Source organism: Zootoca vivipara, chromosome 14 (assembly GCF_963506605.1).
Source record: "Zootoca vivipara chromosome 14, rZooViv1.1, whole genome shotgun sequence".
Taxonomy (NCBI): Eukaryota; Metazoa; Chordata; class Lepidosauria; order Squamata; family Lacertidae; genus Zootoca; species Zootoca vivipara.
Window position 1 is genome coordinate 43,950,546 of NC_083289.1, and position 24,882 is coordinate 43,975,427.

General features: G+C 45.1%; 1 protein-coding gene across 6 annotated transcripts in view; it reads left to right on the forward strand.

The window, feature by feature from the left end:
- The window catches only part of USP42 (ubiquitin specific peptidase 42), a 38,245-nt gene extending 16,696 nt beyond the window's left edge, over positions 1–21,549 (forward strand). The window contains exons 11-18 of one of the 6 annotated variants that reach the window (XM_060282817.1): positions 8,539–8,639; positions 10,011–10,161; positions 10,778–11,524; positions 12,338–12,429; positions 13,730–15,037; positions 17,956–18,271; positions 19,028–19,149; positions 19,615–21,549. In XM_060282817.1, coding sequence (XP_060138800.1) covers positions 8,539–8,639; positions 10,011–10,161; positions 10,778–11,524; positions 12,338–12,429; positions 13,730–15,037; positions 17,956–18,271; positions 19,028–19,102 — 2,790 coding nt within the window. In that variant the 3' untranslated portion in view covers positions 19,103–19,149; positions 19,615–21,549. Of the gene's footprint in view, positions 1–8,538; positions 8,640–10,010; positions 10,162–10,777; positions 11,525–12,337; positions 12,430–13,729; positions 15,038–17,955 lie in introns of all 6 variants that reach the window. The other 5 variants (XM_035132226.2, XM_035132225.2, XM_060282818.1 and 2 more) reach the window with 5 other exon arrangements.
- The last annotated feature ends 3,333 nt before the right edge of the window (positions 21,550–24,882 follow it).

Sequence of the window (24,882 nt, forward strand, 5' to 3'; positions counted from 1 at the left end):
TCTTTCTTTCTTTCTTTCTTTCTTTCTTTCTTTCTTTCTTTCTTTCTTTCTTTCTTTCTCTCTCTCTCTCTCTCTCTCTCTCTCTCTCTCTCTCTCTCTCTCTCTCTCTCTCTCTCTCTCTCTCTCTCTCTGCCTCCCCATCTGAAATCCTGGAGAGCTGCTGCCCGTCAGTGTAGACAATACCAAGGTAGATAGATCATGGCTTGGTATACAGCAGCTTCCTATTTTCCTGTGTACCTGCCTCATAGATTTGTTGAAAGGATAAAATGTGATACCCCCATGTATACCTTTCCCAATTCATTTTCAGAATAAAATCAGGGGCAGACTTACCATTAGGTAGACCCATGCCAGACCACTTAAGCCAGAATTAAGGAGGTGGCAGTGAGGTGTTAGAGGGCAGAGCTGTATCCCCCAAGCTAGTCTGCTGTCCTCAGGTTACTATCCCATTGCCAGTTAGATTCAATTGCCAATGTGGTCAGCTTCGGTATTGGGGGGGCGTGTTTCATCTTTCGCCTCAGCAGCAAAATATCTTAGGCCAGCTCTGGGTGTAACACAAAGGTAACACATGCTAAGCTAGGTAGGGGAGGCAGATTAAAGGATGGACATGTTCTCTTCCTACAGAGACATCTCAACAGTCCTTTTGCAGCCCTCAGCTGCTGCAGAATACTTGCATGTTGTAATTTTAGTTGTTTGCATCTGTACTAGATGCTTTTCCATCCCCCTGGGCTGTTAGGAGGCCATTGCACCAGGACAGAGTGTCAGGGATGGTTTCAGCAACTAAGAAAAATGTTGTCTTCCATGTCATGAGCAAGGCCCCTAGCAAAAGCAAAGGGCTGTTTTTCAGGGTAGTGCTTTTCACGTTATGTTCCGGGGAACTCTAGGGTTCCTTGGAAGTTTATTAGGAGTTCTTGAATGAGAAGTTTATTAGGAGTTCTTGAATGAGGAGCTCAGCAAACAGCGGACAACTAGGACATACTTCCCTGAAAGACAGTTTGTCCACCACTATTTATCTTCTCTTGCAATGTCCAACCACAAGTGTGTGCGGGGCTATACTTTCTGTTGATGCAAGACAACTATGAAGCTCAGTAGGCCTGTGACTTAGAATTTCACATGATCTCTGAAGCAGCACCCAGAAACATTTGTGATGCATGAGGGGTTCCTTGGAGGATGCAGATCTGAGAATCTGCCACCCTGAAAGAAGAGATGGGTGGAAATAAGTGGTGTGGGTTTTCTGGATATATATTTGTATTTACTAAATGTCTTCATGCAAACATAACACAACATTACAGAGAGAAGACAACACAATTTCAGTAGAGTCGAGATACAAGAGTGTTGATTAAGCTATAATGTTGAGGTCATCATACAAGCCAGGGACAAGGTGTTCAACAAACAGTTAAGCATGTGTTTGAGGTGGTATCAAGTTGTTTTCTTTAGTAGGTATGCAGGTTTTCTGGAAAATTTTTGAGTTGGGAAATTTTCCTCTGCAAATTACTGGCCAATTTGAATCAGAAAATGTTCTGATGCCCTAGAATGTGACTTAATTTATCATGCTTATTTTACTTTTACTTAATAAAAGTAAATTTAAATCGCTTTGACTGCGATGCTTGCCTAGTATTTATTTGCATTTTATTTTCCTATTATTTATTTACAATTGGCATCTGTTCATTATTAACATTGAACTTATGAAACAGATTTTATTTTTGGTGGAAAAATGAAGCACGGGGGGGGATTTCACCCTGCATCTTCATGATGCCAGGAGGTTGTGATTTGTGTTGTTCCCTAGTGTCACTACCATCTTGTGTGTGTTTTTCAGTGGGTTGTATCCACCTAATAAATTGTGTGTGTTTGTGTGTGGAGGGGATGGGACTTCCCCAGCCTCCCTTCCTTCAATCCCTCTGGAAAATATTTAGGGGTGGTGTGCAGGGGGTAGATGGAGAGGAGAAGTTTTGCAGAAGTTGTTTTGTGTGCAGTGATTTAGTTGTATACAGCTCAGTGTAGGCAAGGATCAAGCGGGCTAGAAGATGCTGCAGGCAGGCTGGAGCCCAGTACTGGACCTCTCCAAGAAAGGTTGAGGGCAGGCTGTCCCTTAGAGATCCAACAGCACTGGGAAGGTCAGTGATTCGGATCCCTGCATTACCGGGCTGGGCTGGTAACAAACTGAGCCACAGGGGTGAAAGGTGCCTGAGTGAAAACAAGAGGGCATTCTAAGTAGACTGGTAATGACTTTAAACAAATGTTGTCTGTCCTGATAACAAACACAGCTTATATGTATTCAGATCACTTTGACCACCATGCTTTAGAATACATTTCTGTCTGCGCTGTTGGGGGGTCAGTGTTATCCTAGAACTTCAGAAGCATCCTGCTGTGGCGGTACATGGAGAACAAGGAGCGTAGGTGTTTTGTACTCAACACCTGGCTGGCATGCCAGCAAATCAGACGCTGCTCACGTGGCCTTCTTGTCTCATCGCTTGCCTGCCTGTTGCTGCCATCCCTGTCGCCAACTGGGAAACCCCGCTGCCAAACACTTGAGACATGAAGGGAAAGCTGCACAACCTCTTCTGTCTCGGGCAGTCACCTGCTGGAGGTGGTGGGGCAGCAGCAGCAGTTGCAAGACTCTGCATTCAGTTTGTCAGTGTGCCATGTGCAGTTGGTGTGCAGACATGGAGTGAACATTCTTCTATATCGGGTGGCAGAAGTGGGGTTTGGAGGTACTGGTAGATCTCTGTGTGTTTGATAGTAGGTCAACAAGAGTCTCTTGACTATCAGCAGCAGGCTTCCCCAGCCTAGTGCCGTCCAGTTTGTTTTAAACTACCATGCCCATCAGCCCCAACAAGCATGGCCACTGGTCAGGCGTGATTTAAGTTGTAGTCCAACAACATCTAGAGGACATCAGGTTGGAAAAGCCTGCCCAGTTAACAAAAGCAGGTAGAAATGCACATTTTTAAAAGTTTATTTTAAAGATTTTCTATAAAATATAAATTGTTTGCCGCTCTGGTTTTGTGCTGGGTTTTGTAGTAACTCAAGTGCAGATCCTGGCTTCTTTAATTCATTGTGCGGCTCATGGAGTACACAATGATTCAGATAGTTGGCTGTACTCGCCACCGTTTTACATCTGGTTCTACCACTACAACCCCCAGCCTCTATTTCACACCTGGCTCCAATTTGTGGACCTTGAGATTCTAGTGAAACAAGAATACTAAACAAGGTCGCTAAAGCTTGAAGTCTGGCCACCACTGCTCTATAATTCATTTTCAGCCTGAGCTGTAGCATAAGGAAATTTGACTGTTGTTGAAGTAATACAAGGTTAAGGAATAATTGTAATTGGAAGGTGACTGGGTGAAAAGGGCCCTGTTCATTGTAACTGTGTGTATAATCTTATTGCTTTCTCTCTGAGCAGGAAAAAGAAGCAGCTGTCTGTTGCTTGGATACACAGGAAAATCCTTGTGTTGTGTTCCCCTTAGCCGCTTCCTTGCCTTGAAGCTGGTTGTCATCTCTTATTGATTTTCTGCAGTAGTCTTGCCTCTGCCCAGATTCCACAGCCGCCTCCACAAATTTCAGCTTCACTTGGTTTTCATGTTCCTGGTTCAGTTGAAGGTCGGATTCTACAGAGTGAGGGACCACCTTTCCCAACATGTGCTTCTGTGGGCCAGACCCTACTCCCTTGTATTTTCATTGCATATCAGCCACGTGGAGTTGGGCCTTAATTGTCATAGCCACAGGGCTGTGGAATCTGTCCTTGATGTGGGTTTAGAACTGTTCTTCTGGAAAGGGTATAAAATTCACTTATTCTGGAGTTCATTTGGTTGACTTGGTGGTAGCCGTTTCTAATTTGACAGTTGTTGACTGCTAGATTGCTGTTTTTCTGTGAGCCTCCTCACGGTGTGAAAAACTGGTTCCTTAAGCCAGGAATGGGGAACCTGTGGCCTTTTAGATGGTGCTGGACTCCTATTGATCCCAGCCAGCATGGCCGGTGGTCAGGGAAGATGGAATTGAACAGCTTCTGAAGGACAACCAGTGATGAACGAACTGTTCATACGCAAGGGCTTGCTTTCACACACCAGAGATTAAATGGAAGATTCTACATTTAATATTAAACCACAGTTGCCTGTTATGACCAGACATGGAGAACTCCCATGGTTTGATCCTGGCTTGTTTGAACTAAGTAGACTTCAAACCAGAATACCCTGAATTTGAGCTTGACAAGTAGCTGTGGTTAGTCAATCAGAAATGAATGCCTCTAATCTCTTTCTCCTGATATGTGGTCTTCAGCTTGTACACAGAATCCAAACCAGCTGCATTGTCTTTTTCCTTGACTAATACCAGTCAGTAAAAGCAATAATTCATAAACGTCATTATACAGTTAGCAGGGTATAAAATTAACCTACAACAATCTGTGGTACCAGTCTAAACAGAGTTTAGGAATTCTTGGACTAGCAAGTTGAGAAACTAGGACTAGTTTCTGTGGCAAGAAAAATCAGTAGGTTTTTTTGGACTGGTGGCACTAGGCCATCTGTCTGGCAATAATACCAAGCGAAGTAACCCCCCCCCCCGTTAGCAAAATGGACTCCAATTTAAAATGCTGACATGCTTTAAAATGTACATTTCTTTTTTGGGGGGTGGGGAGGATGATTTATGCCAGACGCCTAGGAACTTCTAAAACAGTCTGAGATGCTGTTTTGTTAGTAAAATTAGTTGTCAACTGCAAGTCCCAGGATGCATTTATTTCAGCTATTGAAATATAGCATCCAGCAGTATCTTGGATGAAAAATATTTTTTGTTTCTTGTGGTGATAAGCCTGAACAGTTTCATCCTGTGTAACTGCCCATGTCTTGCCTTTATACTTGATCATGTTTTTAGCTTAACTGATTGTAGCCTTTAGTTATTTTCCTTTTTTCTGATTACTACTTCGATCATTTCCTACATAGTGACATGCCTTGAGTATCTCATCAATGTGCAATGTGGTGGACTCCATTCTTAGCAATAAAGATCTCTCCTGAGTGGTGTAGTCACTGTAGGCATAGCCACTTGCAGGCACACACACACACACACACACACACACACACACACACAAACTTGTTCACAACCAGCCTTTCCCCCCTTGTGGTTATAGAATAGAATTATAGAGATGGGAGGGACCCTAAAGGGTCATCTAATCCAACTCCCTGCAGGGTGGCCATCTTTGTTTAGGGAAGTGGCTCAACCTGGGCATGTGAACAGAGGCTGTGAGCAGGGGCTTCCTTGTAGTTACTGCTGTTGCTGGAAAATGTACTGAGGTTTTAAAACTGTGTAAGCTGATAAATACACAATGGGTTTTTATCAAAACAGGAAGGGCAAGGCCTCTGCTATTCCCTCGAATTTTTGGACTCGTTTAAAGGGGCAAAAAACAAGAACTCTGAAGGTATGTTATACCTGGCAGAAATGAATGAAAGAAGCCAGATTTGTCTCAAATGGTGAATTCTTTAAGCTGCTACATCTTAAACATTTTGCACCAAACCTGTCTGAAATGTGGGCAGTGTGTGGCACTTAACACACAAATAACCCTCTCCGCCAAATTTCAGACAGTTGGGACAAATCTTAGTGGTTTTATTAACATAATAATGTCCAGGCTTTATAATGGTAGGATGTGATACTGTCTTGTGCCTGTAGTAATGTGATCCTGCCCTTGTGGCGTGGAATAATTTGGGAGGACTAAATGGCCCCTATGGACTGTGATAACTTCAGAAACGTCCTGTTTTATTTGTTGCACTTAAATTCTTCCTTTTCTCCAGTGAGCTTAAAGCAACGTATGTGATTTTATCCTCCTAAGAATTCTGCAGGTAGGCTGGGCTAAGAGAGAGTGACAGTCACAGCTGACTGAGGATTTGAACCTGGGTCTCCCTAGTCCAAGACATATGTGCACTGCTGCACCCAACTTCCTATGCCTTTCAGTAGGAACATACCATGGACCCTCCAGATGTTGCTGCAGTGCAGTTTCCATCATCCCGTACTGATGGGAGCTGAACCCAGCAACATCTGGACAGCCACAGGTTCTCCATCCCTGCTACGGACTTCTAGCATAGATCTTGCTCAAAAGGAAGCCTTCTCTAAAACATGAATCCTATGGGAAATTGTCTCTCTTCCCACTTCCTCCCATTCCCATTGCTAACCTGCCAAACTTTACATTATCTCCACATTTAACTACTAGTAGTACAGCAATATGGCGTGCTTATTTCACATTTCCTCCACCAGAGGGCAGGCTTTCTCTTGTTGCCTGGTCCCGAGAGTGCCATTTTTCAATTAAGATTGGGACATTTTGTTTCTAAATACCATAAATCCACTTGATGTTTGTGCTTTTCAGTTCCCTGTCCCTATGTTAGAATCTGGAGCATATGAAATCAACCACTTACCTTGCTCAGAAGCGTGAGAATTTATGAATATAAATTATTCAGTGTATACTGCTGGTGGAATTTTGATGCATGAAATTAAGTACATCACACTGGGAGACCTCAGTGGATATGATGTATGGTAGTACTAGGTGCACTTAGCAGCTTTGTTTATGTTGATAATAGGGTACAGTTAACAATTATGTCTATTACAAGGTCTTACAAATTATGTGGATGCATGGAGCAAAGAAGTTGGGGCGGAAGTCATGCCAAAACTTGAATGCATTATTTGGGGGCAGAAGAGAGATTATGGTTTCCTGGCATATTATAAACAGTCTACTTATGCTCTTTACTGTCCATTAAAAATATTTAGGAGATTGATGAACTCTTAGCCAGCTTTTAACTTTTCCACTTTCTCTTTCAACTTGGCATTCTGAAAATTGTGGTCTCAAAGTGCCATCAAACACGCAAATTTCTCTTCCTGCTTCTGGGCTTCGTAGAATGTCTGCTGGACATGATACCTACTATGCTTGCGAGATGGAATAATTTGGGGAAACTAGCTGGCCAACATAGGCTGGACTGCTTCAGAATTTGGTCTACCTTCCTCTTGATATCTCCGGAATTAAATCCCTTGCTCCTCAGCTGTGTGAACTTTCCCCAGGACCTCCGTTCCATTTTTCAGGCACTTCTTTTGGTCCTGCCACCATCTGATATGGTGGGCAGGTACCCTGGCAGAAGAAGGCCTTTTCAGTTGTGGCACCAAGTCTTTCATGACCCGCTGGGTTTTTAATGGAAAGGAGATGTAGAACTGTGTTCCATTTGCGATACGGTGACAGGAAATTCCAAAAGTCTGGACGATGCCCCCCCAGCGATTTCACATAGATGTTAAAGACCACAAATGGGTGTGAGCAACACCCGGTGGGAAGGATGGAACCAGAGTCAGAACTGGCACAGGAGCTGAGCCAGGGAGCGCAGGAGATGAATGATCTTGGAAGGGAGCTGTTAACCCAGCAAATGTCCAGAAAAGACATAGAGACTGCCAGCTCCATCTCTACTGTGTCACTGCTTGCAGTGGCGTCTTTTTCCTCCTCCCACATAGACCCTTCTAAATAGACCCCTGGTGATAGAGCTTTCTTGGCAACCAGATGAGTGTTCCTCTGGTGACTTTGGGACTTCCCATTAGCTCTATTGCCACCTTCGCTCCTGAGGTCTAAGTTTGGTGTTGGAGAAATTGGTGATTAAGGCCGGACGTAAAATGGGGAGACAGATGAGGTGTCTCTTAGGCTGCCCTTGAACTACTGTGGGTTCCTGCTGGTCTTCAGCTGGAGTAAGGTTATCTGCCTCTTCCTCTGCAGAGGTCTCTAGGATGTGTGTTAGATGGGATCCTGCCACTAGGGAATAGAATAAAACTTTGTGGGGCAGGCCTAGGAGGCCTGCAGCACCACTTCCAAGAAGTGCCCACCATTCAGTTCCTTTCAGCCACTTCCTAGAAAGGCACTTCTAGAGATATTATTGCCAATGATATTGAAAGTTGCAGAGGTCCATCAAAATAATACTATTTATATGCCGCTCATCTGACTGGGTTGCCCCAGCCACTCTGGGCGGCTTCCAACAATTATAAAACCGTGGTGAGACATCAAACATTAAAAAGTTCCCAATACAAGGCTTATTTCATATGTCTTGTAAAAGTCAGATCTTTGTTTATTTCCTTGACATCTGATGGGAGGGCACTGAGCTCCTAGTCCACCAAATGTTTTCTTATGCTTCTATATTTGTTGGAAGCTGCCCAGAGTGGCTGGGGCAACCCAGTCTGATGGGTGGGGTACAAATAATAAAATTATTATTAGTATTATTAAATGTTCCTGGACTCTAACTTCCATCAGCCTCAGGCAGGGGGTAATGGGAGAGGTAGCCTTTTTTCCTATAAACCGTTTTGAGGTGTGTGTTTGTTTGTTTTACGATCAAGGGGCATATAAATTTCATGAAATAAATAAATATCCAGCAACATCTGGAAGGCTGCCAGTCCCTCATTCCTGATCTAGATAATCACATCGTCCAAAAAATTCCTTGAGATGTCACTGTGTGCTGGACTGCTTCAGAAGCACTGCGTAAAAACTCTGCCATGTTGTAACCAGTTGCAAAGACGACAATAACGTTTTCTTCTTCTTCTTTGCAGGCCAGTAATGGGCAGTGGTACCAGATGAATGACTCCACCGTCTCAAACAGTGACATCAGGACTGTATTGAATCAACAAGCCTACGTGCTTTTTTATATCAGGTAATGCCAAATGCAAGTTGATTTCCCTTGCGCTGTGCTTCCATCATTGTTAGTTAATGCCTAAAGCCTTTTGGTTTTTGAGAAATTATTCCTAATTCAAGGGCTGAAATCTGGGCAGGCAGAAATCTACCGGTAGAAATCTGGGTGGTTTGCCATAGATCGGCAAGTGTCTCCGACTACCAAAGATTGTAGCAACAGCAGGAGCAAGCAAAAATGTGCTGATTTTTAAAAATGTGCTGATTTCTCCTTCCTTACTTGTCTCTAAAACACATGTGCTAACTGCTGTCTTTCTCACCAAGCCTTCCTGTAACTCTGTTGGTATCTGAAGAAGTGTGCATGCACACAAAAGCTCATACCAATGACAAACTTACCGGTAGTTGGTCTCTAAGGTGCTGCTGGAAGGAATTTTTTTATTTTGTTTCTGTTGGCCAGTGTTAGTACGGTATATCCGGTTCAACCACCTTAAAGACCACAATTGTGTACTTGGCTCCAGTTGGTAGACATTGGGTTTCTAGTTTAAAAATAAAGATTTCCACAAAGTTGAAGTTTGCCCACTCTTGGCTTAACTTAAAGCAGGGGTCAGCAACCTTTTCCAGCCATGGGCCAGTCCACTGTTCCTCAGACCATGTGGTGGGCCAGACTATATTTTGAAGGGGGAAAAATGAACGAATTTCTATGACCCACAAATAACCCAGAGATGTATTTTAAATATAAGCACACATTCTACTCATGTAAAAACACCAGGCAGGCCCCACAAATAACCCAAAGATGCATTTTAAATAAAAGGACACATTCTACCCATGTAAAAGCACGCTGATTCCCGGACGTCCACGGGCCGGATTGAGGTGATTCGGCCGCATCCAGCCCACGGGCCTTAGGTTGCCTACCCCTGACTTAAAGCCTTTTAGCCAGACAGTTCTAGTCACTGGATACAAATACCCTTCTGCATCTGGCACACGGATTTGGGGGGAGCTGGTTCAGGCAGAGACACAAACCGACCAGCATTTGCTGTTTAGCCAGTTGGGTAACCTAAATTGGTTGACATCCCTCCTCAGTCATTATGGGGTGTTGCCTTGCAAGGAGTGAAAGCAATCCTGCAAATAAGTCAAAAGCATGTTATCTGTCTTCCCTTTTCTATTCTTTGGGCAACTTCTGTAGCAAGTCTGCTATGGTGTTTTGGCAGCTGCTGCTAGCCATAGCAGTGTGGTGCAGTGGTTAGAACGTTTGACTAGGACTGAAAGCATGAAAGACAAATAAGTCATAGGAGCCCTAGGGAGCATTTCATAGTAGAAATAGGTTTGTGAAAGAAAGAAAAGAAAAGAAAAGAAATTTAGACAACAAATGTGGATCAATATGTCTTTTATTTGTTAGGTCCCATGACATGAAAAATGGCGGCGAACACATTCATTCCGTTCACACTCCTGGGCAGTCTTCTCCTCGACCTGTTATCAATCAGCGGGTGGTCAATAAGCAGACTGCGCCAGGGTTTATTGGACCACAACTACCCCCTCACATGATTAAGGTACTTCTCTCTTCTGAAGCCAACAGCATAAAGGTAGCAGGTTAGGCAACAAGGGTTTACTGAAATCTTGTAGCTCTGAAAGTTATTGTAACTGCTCTGTGCCTCTTTTTGCAATCCAGGTGAAACACCTGGGAAACGTTGCAACATTTACAGAAAGTTTGCTCTCAAACAAGTACAATTGTACCTCGGCTCCCAAACTCCTTAGGAGTCGAACATTCCGGCTCTTGAATGATCAAAAACTGGAAGTGAGTGTTCCGGTTTTTGAACATTCTTTTGGAAGCCGAACTTCCTGCAGACACTCAGAAGTCGAATACTATATTTTGGAAGTCGAACGAACTTCCAGAACGGATTCTGTTCGACTTCCGAGGTACAGCTGTAGTGGAAATCTGGGTTTTTGATACAACAAATTATGTACGTTTGTTGCTCTAATGCAGGGATAGAGGATCTATTTCAGTCTGAGGGCCGCACTCCTTTCTGGGCAGCCTTCCAAGGGCCGCATTACCAGTGGGGTGAAGCCAGATATGAAAGTGGGCGGAGAAACAAATGTAAATTTTGCTGTAAGCTAGTTTCTACACAGGCTTCGCTTTCTCAGAGGATTTCTTTTTCATCATTGTAGAATTCGAATCATTTGAATGGAACGGCATCCCTGAAAGAAACTCCCAGCAGTTCTGTGGCAATTGCTAATAACGTCACCCTCACCAGGCCATCCTCTGCTCCTCCGGCCATGTCTATCCCAAACTGGACGATGAACAGGCCTACAACCGCAGCCACTCCCGACCCTTCCAAGAAGCAAAAAATAACCATCAGTATTCACAACAAGCTGTCCGCTCGCCAAAGTGTCTCTCACGCCAGCTGTACCTTGGACAACCCCAGCAAGCCTGCCCCGTCCTCGACCATTTCCAGCCCTTCTGCTGTGCAATCTACCTCAAGCGCACCTGCCGTGTCGGCTCCTAACCAAGTCCCCAAGCAAATGCCTCCAAGCGAACCTTGCTCCACGTTGGTAGTGAATGGCAAGTCCAAGCTTAACCCGAGCACGTTGGTCCCTTACGGGGCAGAATCTTCTGAAGACTCCGACGAGGAGTCCAAAGGACTGGTGAAAGAGAACGGCCACGCTGCACCTCTCAACGGCATTCTAGCTGAAAATGCAGCCAGCGCATTGGAGGGCACTTGTTTGTCGTGTCACAACGCCGAGAAGGAGGCTCCGCAGCACGAAGCGCCGAAAAACATTACTGTTGTTGTTTCCATTAGTATAAACGATGCCCCTAAACAAAACGGACAGATATGCAACGATTCCACTAGCCAAGCAAAGCCTGCTAAATCAGCCGAAAACCCGTTCTCCAAAGCAAATGGGTTGCCTGGGAAAGTGAGTATTTTTCCACTCCAGCTTCTGTGGCTCAGTGCAGGTGTGGTACCAGCTCCCTTGAAACCATGGCTTGCAAAGTCTAAGGTGTCACCTTGAAGTCCCATGATGCAACAGTGTTGTTGGAGCTAGGAGGGTCTGAGTGTAGTTGGGGCCTGGATGAGAGACGAGACTGCCTGGGAATCCTGTGCACACAGCTTTGTGTTCTATGGAAGGAAGGCTGGATACAAATAAACTTGGAGCTGTTGATAGCAAGACCCATACACTTTTCCTTCTGCACTGTGGCATGAATTCTTTCTCCCCTCTCCTTTTGTAGATATTACCTGTGTTTCGGCATTCCATGATGCTAACAGTGGCGGCTAGCACTAATCAGTTTCCCTCTTAACCGGGGTTTGTAAATCCACTTCATATTCCAGCTGGGATGGGAGTCCTGGTGTAACCTTAACCATGGTTGGCACTGGTGCAGACAACCAAGGCTAATCTAGGACAGACAGAGGTTATTCATGCTTGCTGGGGAATGAGCATTTCTGGGGCCGCTTCCCAGATTCCAAACCACCATTTCATCTGCATCAGACTTGTGGCTTATAAGCATGGCTGTGGGGATACCCCACTCTGTATAAGGCAGCTACTTAAACTCTTTTTGCTTTTTCTAGTAGGTGTTTATTGAGCATGGTTCCTTGGTGGGAGCCAGTCTTAGCTAGTACGCCTCTTACCTGTGTGAGAAAGGAAGGCTCTTTGTTTCTCACAAGCACTTAAAGTAGTTGTTAGCCCTATTGGTTGATACTGCATGCTAACCTTATTTGTTTTCAATAATAGGGTGTGCCTACAACTTTGCCCCCAGTCCCTGAAGACAGGATCTTAGACTCTTTCAGATACAATCAACTGAAAACCTCATCTGGGGAAATAAGGTAAAACACATGTGCTTTTCCCAATACACTTTCTTTCAGACACGTGTGTTTTCACACAGTATATTGCCGATGCCTAGTTCTGTAGGATCTGCAGCCGTTTGGAAATAAGTGCAGGGTTTGTGGAAATCAGAGCTTAATCTTTGGGCTGTGCCTTCTCTTCAGCAACATCTGGTGTTGTGCACCTTATGCTAATATACTCCAGAAAGTGGATCTATATAATGGTCCTGAAATCAGTCTAAATAGGATCTCTCTTGAGATTTCTAAAGCTTGGGCAACATCAAGCATTTAAAACAGGGATGGGGACCTTTGTCTTTCCAGATGTTGATGCACTCCAACTCTCATCAGGCGCAACCGATAATGGGCATTGCAGTCCAGCAACATCTGGAAGGCCACATTCCTGATGTATACTAGTGACCCAAAGACTTCATTTAAAGACAGACTGTATTCCGTGACTAAATAGAATTGTATGAGCTATGGTAGAACAAATTCCTTCTTGATTGTGGCAAGCTACCATCTTCTTTCATTCCCTTAAGAACACAAGTCTTTGGAGCATTATACCTTGTGGGATTTAATGTTCTATCAACAGTCGTGCTCCAAGGCAGATTTCTGAAAATTCTGATTCAGTGTAAGATTGGCCCAGCCAGTTAGCACATCACAGTAAACTTATAAATGGGAACCGGGGGGGGGGGGGGAGTTAAATGCAGTGTTTATTGGTTTTTCAAAAACAGCATTGTAACAATACGTAGAGCAAACATGAATAATAAAGGAAAATGAAAACATAGAAGCAAAGCATGCAAGTTCATAATATAATCAGAAAATTAGACCTGAACCATAGTTAATAGTTTACCATGATTGCCCCTTTCTGGTTTGTTTTGAGGCTCCCATTTGTTCTGTAAGGAAACAACCCAACCCTCTGGGTTAACATTATGTCCAAAGCAGGGATTGTGTTTGTTCCACTCAATAAACGATGATCAGTAAGCCGGGGGGGGGAATAATCTTTGCTACGTGTTGTGGTTTGTTGAGGCAAAATAAAGCATGATCCCTGGTTTAGACATAACACTAAGGTAGGGATCACAGTTAGACATTACCTGTGGTTTACTGTACATGTGAATGAAGTTACTGTGTCCACGCAATAAAAGAGTTCCTAAAACCATCTTGGTACATGTACTTTATATTGTGACTCTTATTCTGCTTTGAGAGAAGTGTTTTCCAGACGTTGAAAAAAGTGTGAAGGTATATGCAATGTTTGCTATATATTTGTTTTTCTGGTCAGTGGCATCTCTCTCTTTCTCATATGCAGTGGTAGTGGAACAGAAAAAACAGAAGGCCCTTCTGAAGAGGGAGCAGCCAGTACTCTTCCCAACAACATCCAGATTCATTTGGCCCCTTCAGACCCCGAGATCACTTCTACGACAGAAGACCCCTGTGAAAGGACTGTTGCCGAAACAGAGAGCACGCCTCTTGAGAGTGATGGGCAGCATGACCTTAAATCCAGTTTGTTGGGAGCAGAAGAAGACTTCCCTAGGGAAGGTGACGTGGAGGACCATCCTGAAAAGATGAGGGGACCAAAAGAAGGGAAAGCAGCTTGGGAAAAGAGCCCTGACCCTGTCAGGGGAGCAGCAGAAAAAGGGGCGCAAAGCCCCCTCCTTACAAGGTCCGACGGTGAATGTAATTCTCCAAAGCTTGCCACTGTAAACGTGGCAGAAAAATGCCAAGAAACACAAGACAGTGTGGAACGCTACGAGGATGTCCCGCCTCCTGATGAACCTTCCGTTACAAGGCTGGACCCCGTTGGAGGAAGCCAGTGTCTGAGGGACAACGGCAGATTGGGAGAGAGCAGCAGCAGCAAACAGTTCAAAGGAAATACAGAAAGGCAAGAATTGAAATCCCATTCGCCCCTTAAGGAAAAAATATGCACCTCAAAAAAAATAGACAAAGAGCACTACCGTTCCAAAAGGAAGCGCTCTGAAAGTGAGGAGGAGGAAGAGGAGGAGGCAGCAGTGGCCCCCCGGGGCCAGCTGGAAGGGCACCACCCCAAGAAGTGGTGCTCCTACAGCAGGGAGAGAGCCAAGCAGGAGCACTACCGGCGAGAATACTACAATGCAAACTCTTACAGATTCCCATGCAGCCCTGATCCTGAGAGGGGCATGGGGAAATATCCCTCTTACGGGTCTCGCAGCAGAGGCAAAACGGACCCTGAACGGAGCAGGCATTGCTACGGGAAAGGGGAGCAGTCATGGAGCAAGGAGCGGTATTACCAAGATGGCCCAAGGAGATGGGAGAGCTGCAGGCCTTACGGCTACTACTATTCTTCCCACGGCCCCAGGTACAATCAGGATAGGAAATTCACTCACTGCGAGAGAGACTATAGCAAATCAAGTCATGTTTACAGTAGCCCGTATAAATACGATCATCATAAAAGCAGGTGGACTCACGACCAGGAAAGGAAGAAGAGGTGCCAGAGCCCCGAGGGGAGCGCGACCCCCCCGGAAAAGAGGCACTGGAAGCTCTCGCAGAGTGAGTCTCTCGAGGAACAAAGAGGGCGGAAGCACAAGAAGTCAAAGAAGAAGAAGAAGTTGAAAAGCAAACACAGAGAGAGAGATTCCAGGTTAGTGCAAAGTTGGTGGGGGTGGGGGGAAGCCAATGGCAGGAGCCCAGGGCTATACCCAAGTACGTTCTACTTAGAGTTGACCAGCTGAAATTAATGACCCGCCATTAGCCATGTCTACTAATTTCAGCGGGTCTACTCCTTTACTTATTTTAGAGCATTTGTAGTCCTCGTCAGCCAAGAAGGCTCCTAGTGTGGCTTACCTAGCAAGACAGTCCCTCCCCACAGGTTTGCAATCTGGAAAGCACACAAGAGAGGGGGTGGAATCAAACTCAGGAACCAATTCTCAAGGCAGTTCTTACAATGACCGGCTGGCACATTCCAGTGGTAGGAGGTGCTGAGCTTTCCTCTCTCTCCCACAGAGGCAGTCTAATGGAATGGCTGCTTCCCCATGGCTGTTGTCGGGGAGGAGGCTTGAGTATGACTAGCGTTGGGTACACACCCAGCTCTAGTAAAGCTTTATGGTCTCCCCCTCCCCTCACCATTGCTTATGACCTTGGAATGGGATAGTTGGGAACTGATTTGCCACTTCTTGAATTAGCTGGTACCTGTGTAATGTGGTGGTTTCTGAGGTGCCCCGGCATTTTATTATTATTATTTTTAATTCTACTGTTTTTCACTTGGAAGGGGCCATAGCTTCCTTTGCACATGGAAGGGGCTGCGGATTCAATCCCCAAGATCTCTAGTTGAAATGGGTCAAGTAGTGCTAGCTATGGGAAATAGCGCTCTCTCTCTCTCTCTCTCTCTCTCTCTCTCTCTCTCTCTCTAATCCCAAAGAAGCAATTCTGGCCAGTGCATACAATACTGAGCTAGATGGAGCCAGCGGTACAATTTCGTTGGTGTACAGAAGCATCCTATGTTTCATTCATAAACACTTTAAAATCCACTAATAAAATAAACGAAGCTAATCTCAGGTCCAGAGTGTATTAACAGATCAGCTGCCCAAGGCGGGCTTGAAGAGGAAAAGCTTAAGCTGGCTGTGGCATGAAAGCAAAAAGGGGGCCTTTTCTGCTTCCTCTTGGGTGGGGGGGGCACACTAAGCTCTAGGGCAGGCACCCCCAAACTGCGGCCCTCCAGATGTTTTGGCCTACAACTCCCATTATCCTTAGCTAACAGGACCAGTGGTTGGGGAAGATGGGAATTGTAGTCCAAAACATCTGGAGGGCCGAAGTTTGGGGATGCCTGCTCTAGGGCCACAGCAGGAAAGGTCCTGTTTCTTGAAATGGAATCCTCCACTGGATCTTTAGCAGAGCTTAAATTGCGGTGGGGGAAGAGGATTGATTTAGTACACTATGCTCCAACGTGCAGCCCAAGGGCCACAAGCAGCCCTCAGCAACATTTGACAGTGCTCCCAGCCCTTGTGCTGCCTTCCCAAAGGTGGGTAAGCTTTGGGAAGGAGGCATGAGGGCTCTGGCAGGGTCCTAGAGTCCTCCCGCCTCCTTCCTAAAGCCTAGTTAGCGCTTTCCCAGTTTCAGGAAGGTGGTGTGAGGGCTCTACAACCCTGCCAGAGCCTCGCGCCTCTTTCCGAAAGCCCGCACCTCACTTAGCCGACTTAGGGAAGGCAGTGCGAAAGCTGGTGGGCCTCAGATTTTGGCCTCAGATTCCCTGCCCCGCATGAGAAGGCAGTGTGTGACCCATGGGTTCCATGTTGAAGTACTTGCAACCCACTTGGTAGGAAAAGTTGGGCCACCCTGATTTAGTGCCTTTACTAGGAAAGTGACTAGAACTTTGTGGTGCTAGAAAATTACACTGAGGATCGAGTTGGAAGTTTCACATAAGCCATTATTTATTTGCTTAATAAACAACTCTTCATCTGAAGATTACAGGGCGGTTTACAACATAAGAACACAAAGCGCACAACAACAACAACAACCACCCCCAGTGGAATAACTTTGGATACAGTTATTTCTCAACCCCGGTCCCCCAACTGGAAAATAGGAATAATCATACTCTTCTTCCCCGGGGTGGGAGAACAAAAGCAATAAAGATCATATAGTGTGTCTTTGATCCCAAGGCAGCAAACAACAAGCAGGTCATGTTACAGCAGATTGAGCTGCGTGTGAGCGGTTGCCATGAGCCTCTCCATGGAGGGAATGCCCTCCTCTAGGTGAACAGCAGCAAAGGAAGCTGCCTTATCCTGAGTCAGACCATTGGTTCATCTAGCTCAGTATCGTCACAACTGAGTGACAATGGCTCCTCAGAGTTTCAGACAAGGATCTCTCTGTGCCCAGCCTTGAGATGCCAGGGATGGATGCTGGGACCTTCTGTATTCAAAGCAGTATCCTACCACTGAGTCATGGCCCTTCCCTAAGTTTCCTTGCCCATCCACTAACTTGGATGTCTTTAAAGGAGGATTAGACTACTTGGTGGATCACTGGTCATCTTGCATTCTTAAGGTTGGTTCCCTTTCCACATTACCTAGTGAAAGGTAAAGGTACCCCTGACCATTAGGTCCAGTGGTGACCGACTCTGGGGTTGCGCCGCTCATCTCACGTTATTGGCCGAGGGAACCAGTGTACAGCTTCCGAGTCATGTGGCAAGCATGACAAAGCCGCTTCTGGCGAACCAGAGCAGCACACACAAATGCCGTTTACTGTTTACCTACTGTTTACCTATTTATCTACTAGCACTTTGACATGCTTTCGAACTGCTAGGTTGTAGGGAGGCTCAAAAACCAGTCAGAGCAGAAACTCTGAAATCACTCTGTCATGATGAACTGGGTAGGATTGATGTCTGTGCTCATTTACGTGTGTGTGTGTGTGTGTGTGCGCACACACACACACACACACACACACACACACCAGGATAAGTGGGAGGAGTGACCCACTCAGGACACTTTCCTCTTGGTTGAAGAATCTGTTGCCTTCCAGGAGCCTGCATTGTGGATTTTCCCGTTAACTTGCTTCTGCTTCCTTCAGGTACCACCAGGATTCGGACCCATCTGTATCCAGCTCCGAGGCCGAGACTCACAAGCATAAACATAAGAAGAAAAAGAAGAAGAAGAAGAAACGCGCAAAGAAATCGGAAGAGCGTGCCGAAACGTCAGCTTCTCGTCTTCCCAAGCCGACCGGCTTGGAAACCAAGAATCTCAAAGCATGGGAAATGACTGAGTCTTCTTTGGAGGCATGTAGGAAACAGGGCAAGGGCCCCCAGGATGGAGAGACTGTTTGCCAGAAAACCAAGAGCTTAGAAGGTAGCAACAGAGAGAGCTGCTGCCCACCTACAGATCATAACGTAGGTAAGACGCTTGGAGGGGGATTTCCATGTGGTGTCTGTAGAGCAGCCTTCGCTTCCATGGTTTTGGACAAGCACCCCCAGTGGGGTGGAGCTGATGACAGTAGCCACCCAAAATCCCTGAAGGATCCCCACACTGGCAGAAGTTGCTGTAAAGCAGCTGTCCCTCCCACTCCCTGGTAACCTCTGGTATCCTCTTGTTTTGTTTTATTACATTTCTATCTCATATCCTCTCAGAGGAGTTCAAGACATAGCATGGCACTGTTCCCCTTCCATTTTATCCTTACAAGGATCTGTGTGAAGGTAGGTCAGGCAGAGCTTTCCACTTGGAAATGGCCCTCCCTGGTCCAGCCTTGTAGCCACTATACCACGCTGTCTGTGAGGTAACCTCTAGCAGGCATTCCCACCCATAAGGCTTAGTGGTCCTCCCTTTCGCTTTCATAAACCTAGACAATTCATGACAGCAGTTTGGGAACCCAGAATCATGCCAAGGCTGCTTTGTCTGCGCTGCCTCAGAGCTCCCAGGCCAACCACAGGTCTGTCCCAACATGTCACCAGCTCCCCAACTTCTATATCCAAATAGAAAATGGCTGCCTTCCTGACAAATGATTGCATCAAGGTCCTATTTAACCCGAGAATCAACAATGCATGTTTCATTATGCTGCTAATAACCTGATGTAATCCTGAACTTCCTCAGGTGGCTTCTAGGAACATAGAAAGTTGCTTTATACTGAGTCATACTCTTGGTCCATCTAGCTCAATATTGTCCACACTGACTGGCAGCGCCTGTCCCTGGCTTCAGACAGGAGTCTTTTGCCAGCCAGGAACTGACCCTGGGACCTTCTGCATCCAAAGCAGATGCTGAACCACTGAGTCTGGTGAGCATGGTTTATTAGGGATCGTTTATAAAACCTGCAATGTTTCCTAGGTGCTGTACAAAGAGTTTAAAAAATGAAACAGTCCCTGTCCACAAGCTTGCAGGCCAATGAATATGTCACAAAAAGAGGGAAGGAATGGGAAAACCAGCAAACTCTGGTACTAATATAATTATGATGACAAGCTTGAAAGGAGACATTTCAGGGAGGGGGTGGAGCCAAATGGCAGCTGGTCTCTTAGCCAGATTGATGGAGAGTGGTCCCATTTCACTCTCTGCTGCTGATGGCTCAAGGAAAACAGGAAACAATTCGAGGGTTATTCAGTGCTGGAATTGTCAGTGATGCAGTTGTTACAGCTTGCTTGTGTGACACAGCACCACAATTGTGCTGTGCCAATAAGGAACTAGATAAGAGCTCATCTCGGATCTAGGCATCCAAGAATAACCTGGTTCTTGTCTCTTCTTTCAGATCCAGAGTGTCTGCTGGAAACCATCCCTCCACAGCTCGCAGTATATTTATAAACCGAAAAGCGATTAACTCTTTAATTCATAATTGGTGCTTCAGAAATACTGTACAGAATTTTACCATTGAAAGAAACCCTTTTTTTTAGTTTTTACCTTGAGACTTTTTTTTAAATTACCTGCAATCCAAAAAAACAAAAAAAAACAAAAAAAAAAACGGATGGAAACTTTCTACAACTGCTGAACATCATAAAATATACCCTGGAATAGAACATCTCAAATGCTGCTTAGTTACAGACTCAGGTTGATTGTGTTATTCATGTGATGTTGCTCCAAGTCTACACACCTGGTGCAAAGGGGGCGAGGAAACCACAGAATTATCAAGCTGCAACTGATAGTCTCTTATTTAATTTAAAGACTTATTTAAAAATTTCACATACAACTAGAATTTTTGCAAGAGCTTCATCTGTTTTTTCTGTGATGTCTGCTACTAGAAACTCGATCCATTCCCTCCCACCCCGTCGGATTCCAGTCTTGGACTATGTGAAACATGCCGTTCGGACTCTTTACCAGTTTTTGAATGTATCTTAGAACACGTTTGAAGACCCCTCACCTGCTGCGGCCACTCCCATGGATAGGGCTGTCTCTCGGCCCTGCAATGTCGCCAACCACCTGCCAGCTGGCCATTTTCAGGGCGTTTGAATGGGCAGGCTTGTCGTCTCCCCCATGAACTTTTTAAGGCTGGTGCAGGGATGTCTCTGGCAGATGTCTGCCCCCTCTCCTTCTGTCCCTCCCACTACACTCTCTCTTGCTTGGTTTCAGTTTTCCTCCACTGAAGGCTTCTGCCTTTGGCTCTTTTTCACTCTGTGGGGCTTCCTCTTTCCTGTTCTATGCACTTTCTCTCACTCTCCTTCCCCTACTCTCCCTCTCCCCCCCCCCCCATGTTTAGCTTCTATTTCCCTTGTCTCCTGTCTCTTTGCCTCTCCTTCATTCCACCTTTGGCTCTTGCAGCTGCCTGCCCCAGCATCTGTTCCACAGCTCTTTCAGGCGCCCACAGATGATGGCAGTGGCGGCACCGGGTCCCCCTGCATCGTTCCAACAACAGCCAGCAGGAGCCATCCTCATACATCCACTATGTTTTTGTGTTTTACTATAGCGTTGCTTGTCTTGACGGGGTCTCAGTTGTCTGGTCCTTGTCCCTTCAAAAGTTTCTAGTTACAGACACATTCATACTGTGATTTAATTTTTTATGATGAATTGCTATCAAACTGTGATACACTTAATTCACTGGTCCTGCATCAGGAGACGGAGTGGGGAAAACTGTATTAAATACAGTTCATCTGAATAATCTGTCTGGTTTATACAAGCTGTGTTGTTCAGAGATGTCTAAAGTTTGATCTTTTGTTTTTTTAAAGATAAAGCACTTGCCCCACTTGTAAATATATGGCATGTAAAATTTATATAGTATATAAATACAACAAGTCAAAACAATGTTGCTCAATGTACACGTTTCCATCTAGTGTGTAGCGTTGTTTTCATTTTGTTCTACACCAATGACTTTTAACGAAGTTTATATTCTTGATGCTCTCTACTCAGGCTGCCTGCTCATGGTGGTATTTGTATATCCCCAGCTAAGGGTAAATCATTTAATGTAATAACTACTCACTTATTGTATAGTGTGTGTGTCCTTTGGTTAAGTGATACAGCAGCTGTATATTTTATTCAAGAAATTACACTCTGGTTGATGTGCCATTGCTGCAGTCGCAGAGAGCTAGCATCTTGGCTGCTACAGGATCAAGTTTTTGAAGCTTGTGTTCTTGAACTACCACTTCATCATCCTTGCCCGCTGGCTGTCTGGGGCTAATGGAAGTTATGGCCCTTCCAGTTGTTGGAGGACTACAGGTTTCCCACCCCCGTTTTAAAATAACCCTTCAAGTGCAGAGCTGAAAATGTGGATGTCGTCAAGATATGCCAAAGGAGTTGGGAGTAAAAAAGATTGTTGAAGAGTTTCAACCCTCAGATGAGACATCACTGCTGAAAAAGAGGGTTGGGGTATATTGTCTGACAGGATGTACATCTGATTTAAGTACAATTACCAGTGCCATGCCTATGTCTGCGTGCTCAGATGTAAGATTGCCAACAGTACACAAGTGACAACCTGCATTTATCAAGGGACACACTTGACGACAAAATGCCTCTGGGTCCAGGCGCTTGGAGTGTGTATATTATAGAAAACACTTGGAACTCAAACTTTTATTTTGGAGAATGAAGTTCCCTCTGCAATGCATTTTGTTAACCAAATACTTGCAGTGGATTTAAAACAGGCATACAAGATTACCATAGATATTTGTATAACAGTTTATAGATACAGAATAATCCATGCAAATTCATTGGCATACGAGAGTAACAAACCTTCAAAATCAATAATACACAGATGTACAGTATATACATTTAACTGTCAATAAGAAACATTCTTCAAGAAAATATAGAAAGAAAGGTGGTGAGCTACAGGTCAGTTTGCAGCATGTGGTCTATAATGGCCTGTGCAGATGTAACACTGGTTCCTTGCTTGCCAACAGCCAGCACACTTTCTCCCCCTCAACCAGAGCAGCATCAGTGTTAATGGAATGCTAACATTTCCACTCTCGAAGAGGAAATTGTGGGCAGAGGAGAGAAAGAGTGCTTATTGCTTCTGAGGATGCATCTTGACTTTGCAAGCAATAGTCAGTAGAGAGTATTACATCTGCACGGGATCCAAGAGACCTTTCTTCCAGCAAGCATATCTAGAAAGATATGTACTACATTTTTAAAAAAATAGGCATTTTTAATACGAAGCACTGTAAATGCTGCTCACTTTATAAAGTACTGCACACTTCAACACATCCAAAACCTTAAGTGAAAGAGCAAAGCAAAATTCTCTCTTCCACCCCCCACCCATCCACCGACAGCCTCCCCCAGGTTAGGTTCAGCACCTGTTAGGCCAGCTGAACTTAAAGTGCTTTTTAAAACTTACCCCTTCAAAAACCAGAGTCCTCAAGGCTTGAAAAGTAGCACTGGGCAAAAGGGAACGGCATTAAGCTTAACTCTCTGTTCTCGTGGGTCTGGTTTGCATGACTATGGCTTAGGGGGGGACCACGCAAACATGCTGACTCCTGAGGGAAAGGAAGCCTGCATTCACTTTGTGCCACCCTGGTCCCTGTGGCTTAGCATGTCTTCTGAACCTGCCTCATGGTTAAGCTCCTTAACTACAAACAATAAGTTGGGAGGGGGGGGGGAGAGAAATGCTACAGCTCATGATTAAGGAGAAGAGTGCATAACCATGAGTCCCAGTTCAGATAACACAATAAGAGAATGGTGGGGGAAATCTTCCTATTCATGGAACAAGGTCAGGGAATGTGAATAGGACGGAAGTGGAGACAACTTCCTGAATAACACCCACAGAAGTACCCAATGCCACTTGCCTCCACTGCTTTCAGCATCTGCGGTTCTCACTGCTTTCAAAAGCTACAATTCCCTAAGACCAAGAGCTAGGTTGAAGAAGAGGTTTATTTTGTATTTTCAAAAAGGTAGTACCTCAACACAGCCAAAAGCTTTCACAAGCCACTCCTGCAAATTAGCTAGTTTCTTTACTGGCCTCTGGAGGTTTTGGCTCAAATTCAATCCCTACTAATACTGTTCTGTACACACATCTGCAACCATTCTATAGCTTTAGCAGGATGCTTATAGAGCATCATGGTTACTCGGTTTACATGTTCTTTGCTGACAGAGGACTCTTAATCAGACAAAAATAAACTAGGGAAGAATCGCTGGCATTGCCAACCCATTTAAATTCAATCCCCTAAATGCACGTGTTAGAAAAAGCAGGGCTGTGCAAAGCCAACAGGGATCGTAGCACATGCTTTTTAAAAGGTCAAAAATTTTACAGTGATTTCTGCAGAACTTCTGGGGTGATCTAGTGAAATTTGACCTAAATGAAATACTGGGCAAATTGATCAGGCCCTTCTAGCATCAGTCTGCACTAGATCTGCCCAGTATAAACCAGGCTCTGGAGGCAAGAGTATTTCCTCAAAAAAGGAAGGAGCACCTGATAGGACCGGTCAGAGGAACCCTACGTCCAGTCTGCTGAGAACAGAATTCCCTCGAGGTGATATAGAGAAAAGACAAAGAGAAGGAAAAGAAGGTTCACCCAAGCAATAGGATGGCACATCACGCTGGCCCTCCTACAAATATTTTTCAGGATTATAAAGAGATGGCAAACAACTGAAAGATATTAATTATCTGGGAAGGGAAAACCCTAGAATTAACTTACACCTAGGTTTAGCGAAAAGAAGAAGAAAAGGGATTTTCACAAGCAGATCTTTGTGAATATTACTAGGTTGTTTGTTAAAGTTGGTAAAGAGCAATCAAAATTCTCTTAGTTTGCTAGAACAAAACTTGCTAGGAGGCCATTAAACCCTACTCTAGATAATGAATTACATAATGGGAGTAGCTGCACCATTACAGTACTGCAAAAAAACAGCAGGATGCTTGGGATAAAAAATCTCCACCCTCAAATATGGACACGGGTGGCACTGTGGGTTAAACCACAGTGCCTAGGGCTTGCCGATCAGAAGGTCGGTGGTTTGAATCCCCGTGACGGGGTGAGCTGTTGTTCGGTTCCTGCTCCTGTCAACCTAGCAGTTTGAAAGCACGTCAAAATGCAAGTAGATAAATAGGTACCGCTACAGCGGGAAGGTAAACGGCGTTTCCGTGTGCTGCTCTGGTTGCCAGAAGCAGCTTTGTCATGCTGGCCACATGACCTGGAAGCTATACGCCGGCTCCCTCGGCCAATAATGCGAGATGAGCGCCACAACCCCAGAGTCAGTCACGACTGGACCTAATGGTCAGGGGTGCCTTTACCTTTACACTCAAATATCTCTCTATATATGGAGTATATAAACTTAAAGATATGATAGAGGTGAACAAAGAAAAATGAACTGAGCAGCTACAAGCAAGATGAGGAAGTGGCAGACCCCACTCTTTGAATACTTTCAAATAAGGCAGTAGTTTTCAACCAGTGTGCCGGGGCATCCTGGGGTACCTTGAATGATGGTCAAGGGTGCCGTGGGCAGCACTGGCCTGTCCTTCTTTCCTTCCCTCCATCCTCTGATGCCCTCTCACATCTCTGCCTCCCAAAGGCTTGCACAGTTATTTGTTGCAGCATCCCTGGCTATAAGCTCCCCAGGTGAACAGTGCCTCTGAGAGGCACCTCTCTTTGGGCCGGGGCTGGGGGAGC